This window comes from Eleutherodactylus coqui, chromosome 1, assembly GCF_035609145.1.
Source record: "Eleutherodactylus coqui strain aEleCoq1 chromosome 1, aEleCoq1.hap1, whole genome shotgun sequence".
Taxonomy (NCBI): domain Eukaryota; kingdom Metazoa; phylum Chordata; class Amphibia; order Anura; family Eleutherodactylidae; genus Eleutherodactylus; species Eleutherodactylus coqui.
Window position 1 is genome coordinate 11,466,379 of NC_089837.1, and position 25,740 is coordinate 11,492,118.

Consider the following 25,740-nt stretch of genomic DNA (forward strand, 5'->3'; position numbering starts at 1 on the left):
TCGGATGAATGGTGTAGTAGCGCATAAAGGACAAACAGACACACATACATTCAATTTTATATATATAGAAGAAGTTTTCCACACCTTTGGTCACTTCCTACATGCTTTAATCTAAAGTAATATGCCTTCTCCACTGCCAGTATTTAGTCCTATTCTCTTGCTCAATCATGCCCACCCAGGTGGTGCATCATCTGGTTAGGCAGCACCTCCACCATTGAAGATACCATTGTACTCTCTTCCCCACATATGTAGTTTCACCCTTCACCATAAACATGACCGTACAGGTTTTGCACTACCCCTCTCTTCTTTCCTCCTTGTCCACGTTAACCTTAATTAGTCAGTTTTTTCCCTTTACAAAAATCCTATAAACTCTAATACGAGAGCTAGGGATGCCTGTATCTAGTATGTGAGTGACTCCGGCTCGCAATAACTCTTGGGGCATGTAGGACCCATCTTGCAAGAAGTGTTTGACACTGGAAATGGACACTGGGCTCCGTGTTACGAGACATAAACCCTTAGGTTTGTGGCACCACATACTCTTTTTGACGCATCTTGGGGAGTTCCTAGAATGCAGTGTTATTATTCCGGGCCATGATACATATGGACACACACGTGGGAGTGGTAGTAAGGAGGTAGACATGAACGTAATGAAGTCAGAGAGAAATCAGTGTTACCATTACCCTTGAAAAAGCAACACATAAAACACGTACTTCGGTGTTTCCAGGTGTGACCTATTCTTAGGCTAATTATAGTCAATCAGCAGCACCAAATAAGCAGCACTATATAAGTGTGCAGGAACCTATTATACTCGCCGTGTGCGCCACCTGGATCCTGGACACACAAAGATCCCAAGATAATGGACGATAAATAGCTTCTGCGGATAACAGCACAGGCTTCCAGGAAATGATTGAAGTGTAGATAGATCACTTAATTTCCATTATTTATTCATACCATACCATGCTAACAATACCATGCTATTGTTCATGCTGAGCACTTCTCCATGAATAAATAATGGAAATTAAGTGATCTATCTACTCTTCAATCATTTCCTGGAAGCCTGTGCTGTTATCCGCAGAAGCTATTCTCAGGCTAAGTCATCAATATCATATTGGTTGGCTTCTCACTCCCAGAATCCCTACCAATCAGTTGCTTGAATGTGCCATAGGTCTTCTGCCTCTTCTTTGGACCTATAATATTGGTGATGTATTAATTTTGCAGCTCTGTCTCATTTAAATGAATGTAACCAAACTGTTATACCAGTTACTACATCTACAGATTGTCCATATGCCTGATTCACATGAAGAGGCTGCAGTTTTGACCTGTGTGCCATGGTTCCTTGGTGGAGGTGCTTGGAGTGGTCTGAAATTGATGGGCAATCTGATGTTGATGACCTATAATATACCATACACCAAATTACACATGGATTTGTTTCTTTATTTTTGTTTCTCCACTGATTTTAAATATAAATCTAAAAGTACAAAACATTTCTAATAAGTTACATATAGGAGGATCTATTTATCTCCATAGCATTTTTCCAGATTTATCAATTCAGGTTCTTGGTTTTCCTCTGCATAACTAAATTTCCTTTCATATTCAGCTCTGGTCGCAGTAGGATAATGTAACATTTGGGTATGAAGATACAGCCCAGAAGTCCAGCACTAGAAGCTGAGATGGTGAAAACTTCTACAGCCACCATGTATTTCCCCTTGGTGCTGAGATAGGCCGGGATGAAGGAGATCCAGACACTACAGAAGACGAGCATGCTGAAGGTGATGTACTGAGCCTCATTGAAGACATCTGGAAGCTTCCTGGCTAGAAATGCTATAATAAAGCTCAACACAGCCAGGAATCCCATGTAGCCGAGGACCATGTAGAAAGCAATGACAGATCCCTCATTACATTGTAAGATTATCTTCCCAACCTCTACCTCAGTGTTATAATCTGGGAATGGTGGAGATAAAGACAACCAGAAGACACAGATCACAACCTCAATGGAAGAACAGATAATCAGAAGAAATGAAGAAACATGTCTCCAGAGCCATCTCCTTTGTGTCCTGTCTGGTTTGGTGGCGCTAAAGGCCAAGACGACGGTGACTGTTTTGGCCAAAACTGCAGAAACAGCAATTGTAAAAATGATTCCAAAAGCCACTTGTCGGAGGAGACATGAGATCCTTGTGGGACGTCCAATGAAGAACAGAAGACAGAGGAAGGAAAAGATGAGAGAGAGCAGAAGTATAAAGCTGAGGTTCCGGTTATTGGCTTTTACGATAGCTGTGTCTTTGTATGTGATAAATATTCCTAATATCACAGCAGTGGAGATACAAAACAGTCCAGCAACAGCAAGAAGAGAAATCCCCAGAGTGTCTCCATAAGACAGGAATTCAATGGGTCTCAGAATGCAGGCATCTCTTCTGTCATTCGACCACTGATCCTCCGGACACTTCAAGCATCTTTCCATATCTGTGAAGGTGAACATGTTACAAGAAGTAGCATGATGTAACAGATGTTAGAAGGACCAGATTAAAAATGAACAATAGTAAGTTGTCACTTTAAGTGTCATTATGAAACATCAAACTGGGACATGAACACTCTGCAGAGTTTTACTAGCATGGGAACTGTGAAACTGCAAACTGGACATGAAACTTGCCAGGAGATAAACTCATACTGAACTGCAGAACTGCAGACTGGACACAAAACTCACTGACGTGACCGGCAAACAGACATAAACATTATGCCACTCACACTTACGAACTTGTGAAACCAAACTGAACAGCAGAACTGGGTAACAGACTTGATACTTGTGGACAGACACAAACCAACAGATGATAAACACTCAAAACATGCACCAAACATACCTGCATGTATAAACAGATGGAATAAATACAATACAAGGTATTAGTTTGTATTTTTGGCCAAGATACTTAAGCCCGCAAGCCTACTTCAAGGGTCCCCGTTGTCTTGTGGGTCCCTACACTAACAAAACAACTAACCACAGGTAACCTGCCTACAATGCAGGGATGATCCCAAACTGGAATAATAATAATAATCTTTATTTGTATAGCACCAACATATTCTGCATAATCACACTGAACATCTTGAACAAACATAGAAAAGGCCAGCAGCCTCTAGCAGAGGAGCTGGCATATATGAGCAACAGATCTTGAGTATTGGCTGGCTGGAGCAATCCACACCCAGCCAGCTCAATCAACACCACCCGTGAAGCTATGTTGCTTGAAATCTATGTAATATAACAGATCCCAGCAGCAAACCTTAACACATTAATTTCAGGATGCAGCATATAAGAAAAGTGTTGCTGCAGTTCTGGGATCGTTTCCTTTCTAAAGAACCTGGTACAGGTTTTGTATGTATTTCTTTATTGTCTGGCTCTAGTGGGAGTGGTATTAGGTGAGACATGCTTGGCCTCACCTGTGGATAATTTGTCAGGATTATTTAGCCTGGCCTATACTTCAGCTACAGAAATGAAACCGGGGTCTGCTACAGAAATGTTACAGGGGTCTGCCTATACTTCTGCTACAGAAATGTTACAGGGGTCTGTCTATACTTCTGCTACAGACATGTTACTGCGGTCTGCCTATATTTCTGCTACAGAAATGTTACTGGGGCCTGCCTATACTTGTGCTACATGAATTTTGCATGGGTCTGCCTATACTTTTACTAGATGTTGATGAAATAGTGAAGGCAGCAGATCAAGGTGCAAACCAATGAAGTTTCTTTATTTCCTCCCCAGACAGATAAGCATGACGTTTCGACTACAAGAGTCTTTGTCAAGTATGGACAACAAGTGAACACCATACAAATATATAGTGTGTCTAACATCACATTAAACCAATCACTGTAGATCACATGATAAAATTCACCTGCATTCATTGATGTCATCATGGCACGCACATGTTGCGGGGTTCTAACTATGGTGGAGCATTGCGGTAACGGCTTCCTACTTCCTCATGCAGCTATGTTGACATGGAGACCTATTATACAAAGCTCCCATTGGCCAGAGGTTGTATGAGTCTACTCGCGTTGACCGTGACGTCATTACGTCACGTCTATACAGCGTGGTCACGTGTCTAAAGCGCACCGCGTCATCGGGCACATATTGTATTGAAGACCTGCCATGTAGAACTACTAATAGAAAGGAAATACCAGCATCTCCTAATGAGCAACATGACGCAATCACGTCACGTCCGTGGAGCGTGATCACGTGTCTAGAGCGTGCCGCGTCATCGGGCGCGTCATAGCTGCGCATCCTGGTCCCACTGTATGACATGTCTAAAACAGATCAACATCTACAATGGGCATAACAACACGTATGGTGTATGGGAGCACTAAACAAAGAGCACGATATATATACATCCACAAGAGATATATTAAATAATTGCTAAACCGCAACCACACATGTAGGCTCCTCCCCCAGGGGGTGTGGCCTCCATATGGAAAACGCCATAATCTGTTTTTTTATAAATATTGATACTAAAGAATGGATACCTAAGGGGCATCATAAGATGGTATGAAGTGATAGAGCAAAAAAACCATTAATATAGCATGACATACACATATAGTCATGCTAATAGACCAATGTCGGTGTTCATAATCAACATGAACATCCACATTGCTCATCACACATTAATCAATACTCAGATCATGCTATAACCTCCACAAAACTATCACCAATAGTCACAATTATTTTATTCTATATAATTGATACACCCAAGTTTGCAATTTGTGTGCATAGCAGTCCAATATAACGTAGATTGTTTCGTGCCATGACGACATCATGAATGTACTGGGAAAACATAAAAACACAGATACATAAGTGAGTTAAAATCCATAGAAATGGCATAATCAATGCAGACAAACACGAATAATTACAGGAACATATGGGTATCGTATTCATGATTTAAACCCTTTGGGGTCATTGTGTCAAGTGTAAAAATCCAATATAGTTCTTTCTTTAATAATGTTCGCACCCTATCACCTCCCCTTGATGTTTCAGGTACCGAATCAATGATGCAGAATTTTAGTTGGCATACCGAGTGTCCACTGTCATAGAAATGACGTGGTACTGGCTGATCTAATTTTTTGGTGCGAATCGCACTCTTGTGACTCAAAATTCTACTCCTCACCTCCTGTGTTGTCTGGCCTACATATTGTAAGCCACACGGGCAGGTGAGTAGGTAGATGACATATGTCGATTAGAGATGAGCGAGCACCAAAATGCTCGGGTGCTCGTTACTCGGGACGAAATTATCGCGATGCTCGAGGGTTCGTTTCGAGTAACGAACCCCATTGAAGTCAATGGGCGACCCGAGCATTTTTGTATATCGCCGATGCTCGCTAAGGTTTTCATTTGTGAAAATCTGGGCAATTTAAGAAAGTGATGGGAACGACACAGCAACGGATAGGGCAGGCGAGGGGCTACATATTGGGCTGCATCTCAAGTTCCCAGGTCCCACTATTAAGCCACAATAGCGGTAAGAGTGCCCCCCCCCCCCTCCCAACAACTTTTACTTCTGAAAAGCCCTCATTAGCAATGCATACCATAGCTAAGCACCACACTACCTCCAACAAAGCACAATCACTGCCTGCATGACACTCCGCTGCCACTTCTCCTGGGTTACATGCTGCCCAACCCCCCCGCATGACCCAGTGTCCACAGCGCACACCAAAGTGTCCCTGCGCAGCCTTCAGCTGCACTCATGCCACACCACCCTCATGTCTATTTATAAGTGATTCTGCCATGAGGAAGAACCACAGGCATACTCTGCAGAGGGTTGGCACGGCTAGGCAGCGACCCTCTTTAAAAGGGGTGGGGCGATAGCCCACAATGCTGTACAGAAGCAATGAGAAATATAATCCTGTGCCACCGCCATCAGGAGCTGCACACGTGGGCATAGCAATGGGGAACCTATGTGCCACACACTATTCATTCTGTCAAGGTGTCTGCATGCCCCAGTCAGACCGCGTTTTTTTATAAATAGTCACAGGCAGGTACAACTCCGCAATGGGAATTCCGTGTGCACCCACAGCATGGGCGGCTCCCTGCAACACACCGGCTGTACATAAATGTATCCCATTGAAGTGCGCTGGACAGCAGAGCTAACGTCAGATTAAATGCAGGTGGTCTTCGGCCCACACTGCATGCCCCAACCTGACCGGGGTTTTTTATTCATAGACACAGGCAGGTACAACTCCCTATTGTGAAGTCCCTGTGGACCCACAGCAAGGGTGGCTCCCTGGAACCCACCGGCGGTACATAAATATATCCCATTGCAGTGCCCATCACAGCTGAGGTAATGTCATGTTTAATGCAGGTGGGCTTCGGCCCACACTGCATGCCCCAGTCAGACTGGGGCTCTTTAGAAGTGGATACATGCAGTTACAACTCCGTGTGGACCGACAGCATGGGTGAGTGCCAGGAACCCACCGGCGGTACATAAATATATCCCATTGCAGTGCCCAACACAGCTGATGTAACGTCAGCTTTAATGCAGGTGGGCAAAAAATTAATTGGATTACACTGTAGGCGAGGGCCCCAAAAAATTGGTGTACCAACAGTACTAATGTACGTCAGAAAAATTGCCCATGCCCAACCAAGAGGGCAGGTGAAACCCCTTAATCGCTTTGGTTAATGTGGCTTAATTTGTGACTGGGCCTCGAGGCAGCCCAGTTAAAATAAAAATTGGTTCAGGTGCAAGTTTCAACGCTTTAATGAGCATTGAAACGTATAAAAATTGTTTACAAAAATTATATGACTGAGCCTTGTGGGCCTAAGAAAAATTGCCCGTTCGGCGTGATTACGTCAGGTTTCAGGAGGAGGAGCAGGAGGAGGAGGATGAATAGTATACACAGATTGATGAAGCTAAAAGGTCCACGTTGTTGATGGTGAAAGAGAACAATGCTTCCATCCGCGGGTGCAGCCTACGTATTGTTTAGGTATCGCTGCTGTCCACTGGTGGAGAAGAGAAGTCTGGGGAAATCCAGGCTTTGTTCATCTTGATGAGTGTAAGCCTACGGCACTGTCGGTTGACAGGCGGGTACGCTTATCCGTGATGATTCCCCCAGCCGCACTAAACACCCTCTCTGACAAGACGCTAGCCGCAGGACAAGCAAGCACCTCCAGGGCATACAGCGCGAGTTCAGGCCACGTGTCCAGCTTCGACACCCAGTAGTTGTAGGGGGTAGAGGCGTCACGGAGGACGGTCGTGCGATCGGCTGCGTACTCCCTCACCATCCTTTTACAGTGCTCCCGCCGACTCAGCCTTGACTGGGGAGCGGTGACACAGTCTTGCTGGGAGACAGAAAGCTGTCAAAGGCCTTAGAGAGTGTTCCCCTGCCTGTGCTGTACATGCTGCCTGATCTCTGCGCCTCCCCTGCTACCTGGCCCTCGGAACTGCGCCTTCGGCCACTAGCGCTGTCGGATGGGAATTTTACCATCAGTTTGTCTGCCAGGGTCCTGTGGTATAGCATCACTCTCGAACCCCTTTCCTCTTCGGGTATGAGAGTGGAAAGGTTCTCCTTATACCGTGGGTCGAGCAGTGTGTACACCCAGTAATCCATAGTGGCCAGAATGCGTGTAACGCGAGGGTCACGAGAAAGGCATCCTAACATGAAGTTAGCCATGTGTGCCAGAGAACCTGTACGCAACACATGGCTGTCCTCACTAGGAAGATCACTTTCAGGATCCTCCTCCTGCGCCTCAGGCCATACACGCTGAAAAGATGACAGGCAAGCAGCATGGGTACCCTCAGCAGTGGGCCAAGCTGTCTCTTCCCCCTCCTCCTCATCCTCCTCATGCTCCTCCTCCTCCTTAACGTGCTGAGATATAGACAGGAGGGTGCTCTGACTATCCAGCGACATACTGTCTTCCCCCGCCTCTGTTTCCGAGCGCAAAGCGTCTGCCTTTATGCTTTGCAGGGAACTTCTCAAGAGGCATAGCAAAGGAATGGTGACGCTAATGATTGCAGCATCGCCGCTCACCATCTGGGTAGACTCCTCAAAGTTTCCAAGGACCTGGCAGATGTCTGCAAACCAGGCCCACTCTTCTGTAAAGAATTGAGGAGGCTGACTCCCACTGCGCCGCCCATGTTGGAGTTGGTATTCCACTATAGCTCTACGCTGCTCATAGAGGCTGGCCAACATGTGGAGCGTAGAGTTCCACCGTGTGGGCACGCCGCACAGCAGTCGGTGCACTGGCAGATGAAACCGATGTGGCGCAGGGTGGCTTTGTCCGTGTGGGACTTGCGGAAATGTGCGCAGAGCCGGCGCAACTTTCCGAGCAGGTCTGACAAGCGTGGGTAGCTTTTCAGAAAGCCCTGAACCACCAAATTAAAGACGTGGGCCAGGCATGGCACGTGCGTGAGGCTGCCGAGCTGCAGAGCCGCCACCATTTTACGGCCGTTGTCACACACGACCATGCCCAGTTGGAGGCTCAGCAGCGCAAGCCAGCAGTCGGTCTGCTCTGTCAGACCCTGCAGCAGTTCGTGGGCCGTGTGCCTCTTCTCTCCTAAGCTGAGTAGTTTCAGCACGGCCTGCTGGCGCTTGCCCACCACTGTGCTGCCACGCCATGCTGACACATCTTGATTGCGAGACAGAGGTTGTGTAGGAGGCGTAGGAGGAGGGTGGTTGAGTGGAGGAAGCATACACCGCCGCAGATACCACCACCGAGCTGGGGCCCGCAATTCTGGGGGTGGGTAGGACGTGAGCGGTCCCAGGCTCTGACTCTGTCCCAGCCTCCACTAAATTCACCCAATGTGCCGTCAGGGAGATATAGTGGCCCTGCCTGCCTGTGCTTGTCCACGTGTGCGTTGTTAAGTCAACCTTGGCAGTAACCGCGTTGGTGAGGGCGCGTACAATGTTGCGGGAGACGTGGTCGTGCAGGGCTGGGACGGCACATCGGGAAAAGTAGTGGCGACTGGGAACTGAGTAGCGCGGAGCCGCCGCCGCCATCATACCTTTGAAAGCCTCCGTTTCCCAAAACCCTATACGGCAGCATCTCCAGGCTGATAAATTTGGCTATGTGCACGTTTAACGCTTGAGCGTGCGGGTGCGTGGCGGCGTACTTGCGCTTGCACTCCAACACTTGCGCTAGCGACGGCTGGACGGTGCGCTGAGAGACATTGGTGGATGGGGCCGAGCACAGCGGAGGTGAGGGTGTGGGTGCAGGCCAGGAGACGGTAGTGCCTGTGTCCTGAGAGGGGGGTTGGATCTCAGTGGCAGGTTGGGGCACAGGGGGAGAGGCAGCGGTGCAAACCGGGGGCGGTGAACGGCCTTCGCCCTACCTTGTGGGGTGCTTGGCCATCATATGTCTGCGCATGCTGGTGGTGGTGAGGCTGGTGGTGGTGGCTCCCCGGCTGATCTTGGCGCGACACAGGTTGGACAGCACTGTTCGTCGGTCGTCTGCACTCTCAGTGAAAAACTGCCAGACCTTTGAGCACCTCGGCCTCTGCAGGGTGGCATGGCGCGAGGGGGCGCTTTGGGAAACAGTTGGTGGATTATTCGGTCTGGCCCTGCCTCTACCCCTGGCCACCGCACTGCCTTTTCCAACCTGCCCTGCTGCTGCCCTTGCCTCCCGCTCTGAAGACCTGTCCTCAGTAGGCGTAGCAAACCAGGTGGGGTCAGTCACCTCATCGTCCTGCTGCTCCGAATCCTCTGTGCGCTCCTCCCTCGGACTTACTGCCCTTACTACTACCTGAGTGATAGACAACTGTGTCTCATCGTCATCGTCCTCCTCACCCACTGAAAGCTCTTGAGACAGTTGCCGGAAGTCCCCAGCCTCATCTCCCGGACCCCGGGAACTTTCCAAAGGTTGGGCATCAGTCACGACAAACTCCTCCGGTGGGAGAGGAACCATTGCTAGCCATTCTGGGCAGGGGCCCGGGAACAGTTCCTGGGAGTCTGCCTGCTCCTCAGAATGTGTCATTGTAATGGAGTGAGGAGGCTGGGAGGAAGGAGGAGCAGCAGCCAGAGGATTCAGAGTTGCAGCAGTGGACGGCGCAGAACTCTGGGAGGTCGATAGATTGCTGGATGCACTTTCTGCCATCCACAACAGGACCTGCTCACACTGCTCATTTTTTAATAAAGGTCTACCGCGTGGACCCATTAATTGTGAGATGAATGTGGGGACGCCAGAAACGTGCCTCTCTCCTAATCCCGCAGCAGTCGGCTGTGATACACCTGGATCAGGAGCTCGGCCTGTGCCCACACCCTGACTTGGGCCTCCGCGTCCTCGGCCGCGTCCACGTCCTCTAGGCCTACCCCTACCCCTCAGCATGGTGTATTACCAGTAGTGCAGAAACAGAACGCTGTAATTAAATGTGCCGCTTATTGGCCTGTGGTTGGAGGCTGACTTTGCTTACGGAACGCACAGCAGAGGCAGGAAAGAATTTTGCGCAAGCCTGCTGTAACACTTAGCTGGCTGCGTATGAATTAGGACAACTACCCCCAGCAGAGACCCAGTACACTTGTGGACAGGAATACAGCGGTGATGTAAGAGGCAACACAGAGGCAGAAAAGAATTTTGCGCAAGCCTGCTGTAACACTTAGCTGGCTGCGTATGAATTAGGACAACTACCCCCAGCAGAGACCCAGTACACTTGTGGACAGGAATACAGCGGTGATGTAAGAGGCAACACAGAGGCAGAAAAGAATTTTGCGCAAGCCTGCTGTAACACTTAGCTGGCTGCGTATGAATTAGGACAACTACCCCCAGCAGAGACCCAGTACACTTGTGGACAGGAATACAGCGGTGATGTAAGAGGCAACACAGAGGCAGAAAAGAATGTTGCGCAAGCCTGCTGTAACACTTAGCTGGCTGCGTATGAATTAGGACAACTACCCCCAGCAGAGACCCAGTACACTGAGGACGGTCACAGGCAGCCCAAATAGATTTTTTTCCCAAATGTTTTTGGAAAGGCCCCCTGCCCATATACACTAAATATGTCTTCTGTCCCTGCCTCACCACTACTGGCCCTGGACAATGTAAAATTACTGCAGGACGCAATGCTCTGCACGGCCGATATACAAAAAAAAAAGTGCAACAATGCAAAAAGCAGCCTCCACACTACTGCACACGGTTAGATGTGGCCCTAAGAAGGACCGTTGGGGTTCTTGAAGCCTAAAATAACTCCTAACACTCTACCTATAGCAGCTCCGGCACCAGCAGCACTGTCCCTGATCTCTGTCAGAATGCATCTGTGGCGAGCCGCGGAAGGGGCCGATTTATATACTCGGGTGACACCTGATCTCGCCAGCCACTCACTGCAGGGGGGTGGTACAGGGCTTGAACATCGCAGGGGGAAGTTGTAATGCCTTCCCTGTCTTTCTATTGGCCAGAAAAGCGCGCTAACGTCTCATAGATGAAAATGAAAGTAACTCGAACATCGCGTGGTACTCGTCACGAGTAACGAGCATCTCGAACACGCTAATACTCGAACGAGTATCAAGCTCGGACGAGTACGCTCGCTCATCTCTAATGTCGATGAACATGTATGGCGACCCTTAATGTGAAGCTTTTACCGGTTTGTGAATGAGAGAACTGACTACCCTTGATCATGTTCGAGCAGCTGGAACAGCCCAAACATGGGTAACTGCCCGTCCTAGTAGGTAAAAAGGTTTTAGATGTCCGAAAAAAGCTTTTTTCATAGATCGATCGTACCAATCTATCACGCAGACTAGTGCAGCGCTTATATGACATAATCGGTTGTTCACGGAATGCATTCGCCTGTGGAGCTAACTGCAATAATGGCCAGTGTCTACGTAGAATAGAAGATACCTGTCTACTTGTGGTAGTGAACGTAGAGGCAAAAGGAATACGCTCCTTTTTGTCTATTCTATTCTGAGAAGTTAATAATTCGTCTTGCTCGTTCCATTTTTTCAGTCACTAGATTTGTGGGATAACCCCGATCGAGGAATTTTTTACGCATCTCTATAAGGCGTGTCCCCACTTGTGCATCATTGGTGACTCACCTAACCCTTAAAAATTGACTCCATGGGAGTGAGTCAATTGTGGTTTTAGGGTGGAAACTTGTATACTCAAGAAGGTTGTTTCGGTCAGTTGGTTTGATATAGAGGTCAGTAGAAAAACCGATACTGGTCTTAGTAATTGCTACATCAAGGAATTCTATGCTGCTGTTAGAGTATTTCAAAGTAAATTGCAGCTCTGGCCTGATGCTGTTGAGTTCTTGATGGAACAACAGTAATTCCTCAACAGAACCAGACCAAACCATGAATATATCATCGATGTATCGCAGCCAGGAGACTGCCAGGGGCCAATACGCCGATGTATAAAAAAACAGATCTTCAAAGATGCCCATATAAATATTTGCATAACTCGGGGCCATATTGGACCCCATGGTGGTCCCCTGGCGGCATGCTCTAGACACGTGATCACGCTCCACGGACATGACGTGATTGCGTCATGTTGTTCATTAGGAGATGCTGGTATTTCCTTTCTATTAGTAGTTCTACATGGCAGGTCTTCAAAACAATATGTGCCCGATGACCCGGTGCGCTTTAGACATGTGACCACGCTGTATAGACGTGACGTAATGACGTCACGGTCAACGCGAGTAGACTCATACAACCTCTGGCCAATGGGAGCTTTGTATAATAGGTCTCCATGACAACATAGCTGCATGAGGAAGTAGGAAGCCGTTACCGCAATGCTCCACCATAGTTACAACCCCGCAACATGTGCGTGCCATGATGACATCAATGAATGCAGGTGAATTTTATCATGTGATCTACAGTGATTGGTTTAATGTGATGTTAGACACACTATATATTTGTATGTTGTTCACTTGTTGTCCATACTTGACAAAGACTCTTGTAGTCGGAACGTCATATTTATCTGTCTGGGGAGGAAATAAAGAAACTTCATTGGTTTGCACCTTGATCTGCTGCCTTCACTATTTCATCAACATTTCTACCAAGGAATGGTTTGGTCTGGATCCCAAGCCTGGTGGCCGTGCAGGATACCTGTTCAACCTTATGGTATTTACTTTGTGCTGCTGACAACTTTCTGCTATTGGATATATTGTTGATCCTGATCAGCGTGCACTAATTCTTCGAACAGCTATGGAATGTGAAAACCCGGAAGGGGGTGCTCTGGGAACCTCCCCGACAGTTTGGTACTCCAATGCAGACCAGGCACGGATATTTGCAGGAATGACGTATGACGGTACTATCCTTAATACTCCAACCACTGATGTTCTACGCCGCAAGTGGGAATGTGAGAAAAAGAGATATATTTCACTTAATCTCCATATGGCAACACTCTCTGAGTATTTCAAGTCTAATCGCATTCCTCGTGGACTACGGTCACATTTACGTCCCACCTTAATGCCAGGAAATGCAATGTCTTGCAAAAAGTTTGAGGAGATCTCTAATTGCTACTCACTAGATATCCTTCTTTTGAATATTGAATTTTTACAACTGGAAGTTGCTACATGTACAGCAAATATTACTAAATTGGAGGCACAGATTTCAGAGAAGGTGCCTGTTAATGAATGGACTGATATATCAACTAAAACGGATATATTATTGCAGAAATTCAAAAGTGATATCGAAGCAACAAAGAGAACGAAATGGCACCGGGACCTCGAGGATTACGAGAAAGGGAGAGTCTATAATTGGCAGACGTCCCGCAATCGTGATAACCCAATGAATAGACTTACACGGAGAACTAATAAAAAAAATTACCAGATGGACACTAATAAATTTGGGTTTACGTCTGCCACATCAGATTCCATGAACGACGCTTCACAAGCATCCATGAAATCCGCAAATTTTTTAGGAACACGCCACACGAGACCCTCCAAATCAAGACGAGACAGCCAAGGCACCAGCGGCGAGGGGGCCGCAAACATCACCGATCCCGCAAAAGGACCACAATCAATAATGACGCGATCCACCAACAAGAAGCCATCACCACAAGGGATGACATAAATACGGTTGTGAATATCTCATCTAGGACTCTGACTACCCTTGAGATGAAGGTATTATGCAAAGGTTTATCATTTTGCCCTACCCCTATGACAGATTGGTTCTCCTTGGACCTTGATCCAAGGAAGTTCTATAGGAAACTAAGATTGAGGGCGCATTTCTCAGAAGTGACTCTATTACCTAATGTTGATGTACCTATTGTATCAGTTATGGACAGGGCAACGTTTACATTACAAGACACAGGTCTACATAATAAAAGCACGTTCCAGCCACCGAATAGTGTACATGCTATTGAGACATACATAGACCTTGTAAATCGAGATGTACAAAAATTAAGGTCATCATGTACAAAGGTACGACATAATAATAACCTGAATTATGCGGAACGTCAGGCTCTCTAGGAGCTTTCACTTGACAGATCCATCACTATCAAACCGGCCGACAAGGGCGTTGCGGTGGTAGTGATGGATTCTGTCAAGTATGAACAGGAGATATATAGACAGTTAAATGATACAATTGTATACGAACCATTGACATGTAATCCTACGGATAACTATCAGACGGAATTGAGAAGTATTCTAAATGAGGCCCTTTGTGAAGGCAATATTGATTTAGCTTTATCTAAGTGTTTGTATATACAACATCCAAATATACCTACTATATACGTATTGCCTAAAATACACAAACATCTCACTGAGCCCCCGGGACGTCCAATTATGTTGGGACGAAACTCTGTTTAATCACATCTCTATTTTCCTTGATCATATCCTGCGGGAGTACTCTACACGGAATTGCCCTTATGTTAAGGACACCAGTGACTTCTTAATTAAATTGAAATCCATTCCTAACCAGGAAAACATCATATTTGCAACACTCGATGTTACTGCCCTCTATACATCAATTTCTCACAAACTTGGTTTGGAGGCAGTTAGACAAAAAATGTCATCAGCATTGGTATCTATTGAATGTGAACATGTGATTCTGACTCTCTTGGAATTTGTACTCACCAGAAGTTATTTTTCCTTTTGTGGGAGGTTCTATCGACAGCGCCAGGGGACCGCCATGGGGGCCAATATGGCCCCGAGTTATGCAAATATTTATATGGGCATCTTTGAAGATCTGTTTTTTTATACATCGGCATATTGGCCCCTGGCGGTCTCCTGGCTGCGATACATCGCTGATATATTCATGGTTTGGTCTGGTTCTGTTGAGGAATTACTGTTGTTCCATCAAGAACTCAACAGCATCAGGCCAGAGCTGCAATTTACTTTGAAATACTCTAACAGCAGCATAGAATTCCTTGATGTAGCAATTACTAAGACCAGTATCGGTTTTTCTACTGACCTCTATATCAAACCAACTGACCGAAACAACCTTCTTGAGTATACAAGTTTCCACCCTAAAACCACAATTGACTCACTCCCATGGAGTCAATTTTTAAGGGTTAGGTGAGTCACCAATGATGCACAAGTGGGGACACGCCTTATAGAGATGCGTAAAAAATTCCTCGATCGGGGTTATCCCACAAATCTAGTGACTGAAAAAATGGAACGAGCAAGACGAATTATTAACTTCTCAGAATAGAATAGACAAAAAGGAGCGTATTCCTTTTGCCTCTACGTTCACTACCACAAGTAGACAGGTATCTTCTATCCTACGTAGACACTGGCCATTATTGCAGTTAGCTCCACAGGCGAATGCATTCCGTGAACAACCGATTATGTCATATAAGCGCTGCACTAGTCTGCGTGATAGATTGGTACGATCGACTTATGAAAAAAGCTTTTTTCGGACATCTAAAACCTTTTTACCTACTAGGACGGGCAGTTACCCATGTTTGGGCTGTTCCAGCTGCTCGAACATGATCAAGGGTAGTCAGTTCTCTCATTCACAAACCGGGAAAAGCTTCCACATTAAGGGTCGCCATACATGTTCATCGACATATGTCATCTACCTACTCACCTGCCCGTGTGGCTTACAATATGTAGGCCAGACAACACAGGAGGTGAGGAGTAGAATTTTGAGTCACAAGAGTGCGATTCGCACCAAAAAATTAGATCAGCCAGTACCACGTCATTTCTATGACAGTGGACACTCGGTATGCCAACTAAAAATCTGCATAATTGATTCGGTACCTGAAATATCTAGGGGAGGTGATAGGGTGCGAACATTATTAAAGAAAGAACTATATTGGATTTTTACACTTGACACAATGACCCCAAAGGGTTTAAATCATGAATACGATACCCATATGTTCCTGTAATTATTCGTGTTTGTCTGCATTGATTATGCCATTTCTATGGATTTTAACTCACTTATGTATCTGTGTTTTTATGTTTTCCCAGTACATTCATGATGTCGTCATGGCACGAAAGAATCTACGTTATATTGGACTGCTATGCACACAAATTGCAAACTTGGGTGTATCAATTATATAGAATAAAATAATTGTGACTATTGGTGATAGTTTTGTGGAGGTTATAGCATGATCTGAGTATTGATTAATGTGTGATGAGCAATGTGGATGTTCATGTTGATTATGAACACCGACATTGGTCTATTAGCATGACTATATGTGTATGTCATGCTATATTAATGGTTTTTTTTTTGCTCTATCACTTCATACCATCTTATGATGCCCCTTAGGTATCCATTCTTTAGTATCAATATTTATAAAAAACAGATTATGGCGTTTTTCATATGAAGGCCACACCCCCTGGGGGAGGAGCCTACATGTGTGGTTGCGGTTTAGCAATTATTTAATATATCTCTTGTGGATGTATATATGTCGTGCTCTTTGTTTAGTGCTCCCATACACCATACGTGTTGTTATGCCCATTGTAGATGTTGATCTGTTTTAGACATGTCATACAGTGGGACCGGGACGCGCAGCTATGACGCGCCCGATGACGCGGCACGCTCTAAACACGTGATCACGCTCCACGGACGTGACGTGATTGCGTCATGTTGTTCATTAGGAGATGCTGGTATTTCCTTTCTATTAGTAGTTCTACATGGCAGGTCTTCAATACAATAGGTGCCCGATAACGAGGTGCGCTTTAGACATGTGACCACGCTGTATAGACGTGACGTAATGATGTCACGGTCAACTCGAGTAGACTCATACAACCTCTGGCCAATGGGAGCTTTGTATAATAGGTCTCCATGACAACATAGCTGCATGAGGAAGTAGGAAGCCGTTACCGCAATGCTCCACCATAGTTACAACCCCGCAACATGTGCGTGCCATGATGACATCAATGAATGCAGGTGAATTTTATCATGTGATCTACAGTGATTGGTTTAATGTGATGTTAAACACACTATATATTTGTATGTTGTTCACTTGTTGTCCATACTTGACAAAGACTCTTGTAGTCGGAACGTCATATTTATCTGTCTGGGGAGGAAATAAAGAAACTTCATTGGTTTGCACCTTGATCTGCTGCCTTCACTATTTCATCAACATTTCTACCAAGGAATGGTTTGGTCTGGATCCCAAGCCTGGTGGGCGTGCAGGATACCTGTTCAACCTTATGGTATTTACTTTTTGCTGCTTACAACTTTTCTGCTTTTGGATATACTTTTACTACAGAAATGTTACTGGGGTCTGCCTATACCTTTGCTGCTGCAATATTACAGGGGCCTGCCTATACTTGTGCTATAGAAATGTTACTGGGGTCTGTTTATACCTTTGCTACAGGAATGTTACTGGGGTCTGCCTATACCTTTGCTGCTGAAATGTTACAGGGGTCTGCCTATACTTGTGCTACAGAAATGTTACAGGGGTCTGCCTATACTTTTACTACAGAAATGTTACTGGGGTCTGCCTATACTTCTGCTACAGGAATGTTACTGGGGTCTGCCTATACTTTTACTACATAAATGTTACTGGGGTCTGTTTATACCTTTGCTACAGAAATGTTACAGGGGTCTGCCTATACTTCTGCTATAGAAATGTTACTGGGGTCTGTTTATACCTTTGCTACAGGAATGTTACAGGGGTCTGTCTATACTATGGGTGCACTAAGTCTACCCATCGCAGTGTTTTACCTATCTGGCACAAATAATACAGTGACTGACTAGGGCTAAAATGTGGGCCAAGGCCAAGGTCCTTGGCGGGGTGAAACTCTCCCATGGTTGGGCACTCTGATTTCTTCCTGTGTAATACCATCTTTGTGCACTGACAGCATAGGCGAGCACAAGGAACCCAAAGACTTCCCCTTTGCGGTGTTGAGCTATCCGTGTGGGGACACATGGATTCCCCATTGCTATGTAACTCAGCGCACCTTGGGTCACACAAGGTGGAGGCTGGGACTGAGCCTGACCCTGGGCCTGCTCATGTGCTTTCCACACAGACTATAGCGGGTCCTGGTCATGGTTTCTTTGCCTTGTAATGCCACCTCCTCCTCCTGCTTGATGTCAGGGGTTCATCATGTATTTTCTCCAGTGTTACCACAGTAATCTGAGACACTGGTTTGGGCCAAAGAAGACGAGTGTTACTGCATTAATGAGACGTTCACAGCTGTACTAGCATCAGAGTCTGCTTTATGCCCATGATTGCTGAGGGGGTGTGCAGAGGCCTATGTCCTTGGCCGAGTGAAACTCTGCCATGTTTGGGCGCTGTGATTTCTTCTTGTTTATTATTGTCTTTGGGCTCGCCTATGCTGTAAGTGCACAAAGACTTCCCATTGCGGTGTTTTACCTGTCTGGCACAAATACACTGACTGACTAGGCTAGAAATGTGGGCCGAGGTCCTTGGCAGGGTGAAAGTTTGCCATGTTTGGGCGCTGTGATTTTTTTATGCGTAATACCATCTTTAAGTTCCTGGGGCTCGCCTATGCTGTGGGTGCACAAAGACTTACTATTGCGGTGTTTTACCTGTCTGACACAAACACACTGACTGACTAGGGCAGAAATGTTGGCCGAGGCCCTTAGCAGGGTGAAAGTCTGCCATGTTTGGGCACTGTAATTGCTTCATGTTTAATACTTTCCTTGGTTTCCTTTGGTTCGCCTATGCTGTGAGTGCACAAAGACTTCCCATAGCGGTGTTTTACCTGTCTGACACAAATACACTGACTGACTAGGATAGAAATGTGGGCCGAGGTCCTTGGCGGGGTTAAACTTTGCCATGTTTGGGCACTTTGATTTCCTCTTGTGTGATACCATCTTTGTGCACCGACAGCATAGGCAAGCCCAAGGAACTCAAAGACTTTCCATTGCAGTGTTGAGCTATCTAACACCTACACAGAATGAATTGTGTGGGGACACATGGATTTCCCATTGCTATGCAACTCGCGGCACCTTGTGTCACAAAAGGTGGAGGCTGGGACTGAGCCTGACCCTGGGCCCACTCACATGCTTCCCACACAGAGTATTGCTGCATTGTCGAGATGTGAAGAACTTCTGGCACCTGAGTCCCCTTTATGCCCAGGTTTGCAGCTCCTGACAATTTTGCGACGGAGGTGGCACGGGATTGGAATTATGATCGAACGTCAATTTATCATCAATTCTCAACAGCATTGTGGCCTATCGCCCATACTTTTAAAGAGGGTCACTGCCTGGCCATGCCAACCCTCTGCAGTGTGTGCCTCCTGTTCCTCCTCATCAAGTACACGTTTATAAATAGACATGAGGGTGGTGTGGCTATGAAGCGAGCATGTGGCATGAGGGCAGCTGAACGCTGCATAGGGACACTTTTGTGTGCGCTGTGGATGCAGGATTGTGTGGGTGGGTTGGACAGCAATGCCAGCATGTAACCCAGGAGAAGAGGCAGCAGTGTCACCCGCAGGCAGTGATTGCCCTTAGTTGCAGGTAGTGTGGTGCTAAGCTAAAGTGTGCCTTGCTAATGAGGGTTTGTCCGAAGTAAAAATTGTTAGGGGGGGGGGGCAGACTCTTGCCCCCATTTTGGCGTAATAGTGGGACCTGGGAGCCTGAGATGCAGCCATGCATACTGCCCCTGCTCTTCCTTATCCATTTCTGTGGTGTTTCCAGGACTTTCGGATGTTTTCCAGAGTTTAACAAGTCATGACCTATGCGAAGCATCGGTCCCATACAAAAATGCTCAAGTCGCTTATTGACTTCAATGGGGTTCGTTACTCAAAACGAACTCTCGAGCAACACAGAAAGTTCGACTCGAGCAACGAGTACCCGAGCATTTTGGTGCTCGCTCATCCCTAATCCTCATACAAGATAGCACCAGTGATTTCCTAATATTATCTTCATTATTGACAATAATCAAAGGAAACACCAATGCTTGCATCCCAGTGTCATATCCACGCCGTAGAGGTCCTGCCAAAAATTACAAACACAGTTAAAATCAAAAAAGGTAAAAAATGCTAGACTTATGGGGGCGTGGCCTGGAAGGGGTTAATGGAGGACGTGCTTTGAACAGCTCCGTCACCTTCATCAGCCAAAAGCAACCCTAAGCAAGCTGAGGTCACCAGGACAAATACAGAAAGCAGGGCGAAGCTCACCTGCACTCAGCGATATCCCGGAGAAGAACGGGGAAGCCGGGTCTGAAGCGCTTCACCGACTTCTACCCAGCGCGCGGCCCTGAGGAGGAGGAGAGAATGGAGGAGCCCTCATACATCGCAGAGGGAGAGCAGGAGAAAGAAGCGGAGAGCACAGAAGACATCGCAGAAAGCAGCAGCAGTAGGCTAACTTCATCAGACCCCTCACCCCCGCTGCTTACTCACCTGAACAGCTGTTCACCACTCTCCTCTCGCCCACAAAGCCCATCAGAAGTGCAGATAGGGATGAAAAAGACAGCTCCCGATTGGGACGCAGCAGAGAGAGGGGGGAGTGTAGAGGGGATGCCGCCATCTTCTCTCCCACTGCAAAGCTCTAACCCAGAAAAAAGAAGCCTCTGCTCCCCTAAGGATAGTCCAGAGAAATGGTGTCCTAGGAGAGATAACTCTTCTAACCCCCTAAATCCAGATATTTCAAGCTGGTTGGAGGAAGAGGAAACTTCAGACCCGCTTTTCAGTATCCAATGCTCCAACCAAACTGCCTCCGAATGTTTTATCAGGGACATGGTAATCGCCCTAAAGGGCTCAATCAGGAAAGACCTAGCTCAAATAAACACAAAAATCTATAACACTATCAAAGAATTAGGTGATAGAGTAGATCACCTTGAGAACAAAAGGGGAGAAATTACCAGCTCTCATAACGAGCTCATTGACGCTCACTATAAGGTAGAAGAAGTTACATTCTTCAAAAATAAAATGGCGGATCTTGAAGACGCAACCGCCGAAACAATATAAAGTTTAGGGAAATAGCTGAATCCGTAAAAACAGAAGACTGAAATTAGTATGTCCAAAATCTCAATAAAACTCTCCTACCAGAATCTAACACTGAAGAATGCATTTTGGACAGAATTGACAGGCTCCCTAAGCCAAAGAGCGTCCCTGAAAGTGCACCCAGAGACGTAATAACAAGAGTACACTTTTATCACATCAAAGAAAACCTGATGAAAGTGGCAAGGAATCTCAAAGTCCTACCTCCCCCTATGGAAACATTAAGCTTTACTCCGATTTCTCCCAGGCTACGATGACAGCATGTAGAAAGCTCTCCCCTATAACAGCGGCCTTAAGAGAAAACAACATCCCTTATAGATGGGGCTTCCCCACCAAGCTCTATATTAATAGAGAAGGAGCCGTCTCCACCATAGTAACACCTGAAGATGGCATAACCCTACTCCAGTAATAGAATCTTCCAAAACCCAAAGCTCAAAACACCAACCACATTACAAATGATTGGTCATGGAAACAATCAAGCTGACCAAGCAGAAGCACAGACACAAACTGCTGAGCTGCCTACGCAAGACCCCCACCGCCTCACACTATTGCTCTTGCGCTAATTTGAATAGCGTCCAGTACACAGGCTGAACTTGTTAAACCCCCAATTAAGACCTTTTTCCAAGGACTTTTAGCCCAACAACTGGAAAGGTCCCTCTCAGTTGCTAGGTTGCAACCCAAGTTTTGTTGATCATTTGATTAAGAAAACCATCGTTGTCCCCTCCCCTTTCTTCCTCCCTTCTTTGTCTTCTCCTTCTATCCCAAAATAGGATACCTACACAAGCTGCTGGACCAACTCCTCCACAACTCCGTCCGAATAGAGAAAAACCTTCAGCATCAGCATACAAACAAGGTCAGTTCAATCCTACTACTACACCCCGGACTCACATATGGACATAAAATTAATTTTGCTAAACGAGGTACTGAACTCCCCCTACAAGAGAGCCGCTCTATGGAAAGAAGCTCTCTCGTCTAAGGCAGACATCTTCTGCGCCCAGGAGAAACATATTTCTAAACTCAATCCACCAAAGATCTCTCACCCCAAGTTCTCCAGAACTTTTATGGCAAACACCCCAAAGAGAAAATCAGGTGTTTTGTTTGCAGTCAAGGACTCAGTAAACTTTCACCTGATAGAGAGGATCAAGGATGTTGATGGCAGATACTTAACATTAATATGAAAAGTCAACAGTTTTCTTGTCACCCTGTTCAACATCTACGTCCCCAACTCAAGACAGCTAAGATTCTTGAGCTGGGTGACAAGAAAAATAAGTATAGCACAACAGGGATCATTAATCTTATGTGGCAACTTTAATGCCATAGCAGATGAAAAATTAGACTCGGCCCACACAGGAAGAGGTAGGAACGTCAACCTATCATCCTGGATAAATAGCAACGGGCTGTTTGATGCCTTCAGGGCCCTGAGTGTGAATTCCAGAGAATACACCTTCTATTCATTCAGGCAAAAATCATTCTCAAGAATCGACATGTTTCTGGTGGACTTTCAAATTCTTAATAAAATACAAGAAGCAAAAATAGGTGTGACTTCATGGTCCGATCATGCTCCAATCACACTGAAACTGAGATTGGGCCCCAAACACCCCCCTCTTTAATAATTGGAGAAACAGCACCTTTCCTATGAAGATTCCTAAATATCAAAAGAAAATGAAAGAAACGATTACAGAATATTTCCAAATAAACGATACCCCAGAAACGTGTCGATTCACACTCTGGAATGCCCACAAACCAGTAGTAAGAGGTGTAATGATACAACAGGGATCCATATATAAAAGAGAGAAAAGCAACCTTCTCAGAAAGACCATAGAAGACCTAAAAAATCTCAAACAAACTATTCACACCAACCCCTCACCAACCCTATCTAATGAACTAAGAGATGCCAGGCTTAAGATCTGTAATATCCTTATAGACGAACACGAAAAAAAAATTAAATCCATTAAAACAACTTACTATACCACCAACAACAAAAATACCAAATGGATGGCCAATAAAATTAAACAGAAAAGGAACAAGGCAAAGGTCCTTTACATAATCGACCCAGTCACCAAAAACAAAATCTCTAACCCCATTGCTATAGCCGAAGAATTTAAAAAGTTTTATGAAGCATTATATAACCTTAACAAGGATACATCTGTAGCCCAACCTACAAAAACAAACATAAATAACTTTTTAACCTCTGTACAGTTGCCCAAACTATCAGACGCACAATTAGGCAAATTGAATTCACCTATTTCTACCCAAGAGATACTCCAAACCATTAACAAAGCAAAAAAATACAAAGCCCTCGGCCCTGATGGTTTCTCGTATGAATACTTTAAACTATACAAAGACCTTCTAGTAATCCACATGAGTAATCTATTCAATAAAGCAATGTCAAGCGGTTCATTACCTCCAGAGATGCTTCAGGCAAATATCGTAACAATACCCAAACCAGGTAAAGAGTCCTCATCCCCTGCAAACTTCAGACCCATATCTCTTTTTAATAATGATACAAAAATGTATGCAAAAATCCTTTCAGAAAGGCTCCTAGAGGTCATTCCGGACCTCATTCACAGTGATCAAGTTGGCTTTGTAAAGGGGAGACAAGCGTCGGATGCGACGAGGCGCCTCCTTAACATTGTAGGCGAAGTGGAGGTCTCTCGGATACCTTCTCTGCTCCTCACTTTGGACGCTGAGAAAGCATTCGACAGAATACATTGGGTATACGCTTTCTCGGTGCTAGAAAAACTGGGTTTTAAAGACAACATCTTGCAGACCATTCAAGCTTTATACGGGGCCCCTTCAGCGCGCGTTCTTACTAATGGTGTAATTTCTAACTCATTTGAAATTTCCAACGGCACCAGACAGGGCTGTCCCCTCTTACCTACACGATTCATTCTTATTATGGAGCCATTGGCGGAGGCAATTCGCATGCCTGGCGAAATTATAGGAATCCCCATAGCAAGTAGACAACATTAAATAGGATTATTTGCAGACGACATTGTACTAATGATGTCTTCCCCTTTAAACTCACTCAGAGCTGCCTCAAATCTTTTGAAACAAGCATGAGCATGAACATAGAAATAACCCCCACGAGAAACCCAATAGTACAAAATACCATTGAAACATGGAAGCAACTATTACACATTACTAAGCACCAACACCCCAGAACAGAGATCCCCTTCCCACTGGAAATCATAGAATTCTGCATAACAAACACAAATACAAAAAAATGGAAACGGAGAGGCATCGCGACGATCACGAACTTAGCTAACGGTGCCAAAATAAAATCATTCCAATGTCTCCAAGACGAATACGGACTTCAAAGCGGAGACTTCCTTCTATATTCCCAAATTAGAAGCTGCTGGCCCGACGTCACGTCGGGCGTGACCTCCCTAACCACTATCTTATTTAAAGCCATCTTTAACCCTTCCCCTTATAAAATCCCACTGAAGGATATCTATGACATTTTCTGTGACCCAGGAATAGTCGCGCAAAGCCTTCCCCAAAAAAGCCCATATTCTCAACTGGGAGAGAGAACTCAGAAGATCCTTTCCATCATCTCAATGGACTAAGGCGCATAGATGGGCAAACGTCGCCTCATTATGCGTCTCCCTAGTCGAGGTTCATTATAAGACATTGACCTGCTGGTACAGTCCGCCAACAAGACTAGCTGACTTTTTCCCAGGGGTTTCCGATAGATGCTGGAGGGGTTGTGGGGAAAGGGGCTCCCTATTACATCTATTCTGGAGCTGCCCTAACATCAGCTCAACCTGGCGAGAATTCTTTAACCTTATGACAAAAATAACCGGAATAAAGTTTTCTCCTTCCCCAGAACTAGCGGTCCTTTTGTTGGGAATAGAAACAGTCCCTCAGTGCTATAGGAAGTTTGTCACTCATGGTCTCCTGGCCATAAAATTATTAATCACAAGGAACTGGAAACCCCAATACAACCCATCCCTAACAGATATTACCCAGCTCCTATCTGTCCACATGTCTATGGAGAGGATATTTGCCATTAGACAAGATAAAGTTACCAAATTCAAGAAGAATGGGCCCCTTGGCTAACTCACTTCCAGCTAGATCATACTAATATCAATCTAGATTCTTGAAAAAAAAAAAGAACAAATCTAACCTTGTTGTATGCACATTGCAATACAAAGAAATGGGGGAATAGTTATAGTCTAAACCAGTGAAATGTAATGCATATCCTATACCCTCACACCCCCATCCCACCCTCCCCCAGACTTTCCCTTCTCTATCCATAACCTATCCCTCCCCCTTTTCCTTCATTAAAGTTATAAATTCAACATGTTATTAACAGGCATTGATATTGTAACATTGTGCATTTCTGGGAAAGTTAATCCCAATACATACATTGTCCTTTCCTTCTCTATGTGAAAGATGTTGTATACACAAGCTTGTATATGTCGAAATTCAAATAAAAACAATTGAACAATAAAAATGCTAGATTTATACAAAAGGTAAA

The 25,740-nt window shown here is 45.5% G+C and overlaps 1 protein-coding gene across 1 annotated transcript in view; it reads right to left on the reverse strand.

Moving 5' to 3' along the window:
• Positions 1 to 1,543: 1,543 nt before the first annotated feature.
• The window catches only part of LOC136608862 (vomeronasal type-2 receptor 26-like), a 113,040-nt gene continuing 88,843 nt past the window's right edge, over positions 1,544 to 25,740 (reverse strand). Inside the window, exon 5 of the mRNA XM_066589157.1 lies at positions 1,544 to 2,460. Within this exon, the coding sequence (XP_066445254.1) occupies positions 1,544 to 2,460 (917 nt within the window). The remainder of the gene's footprint in view (positions 2,461 to 25,740) is intronic.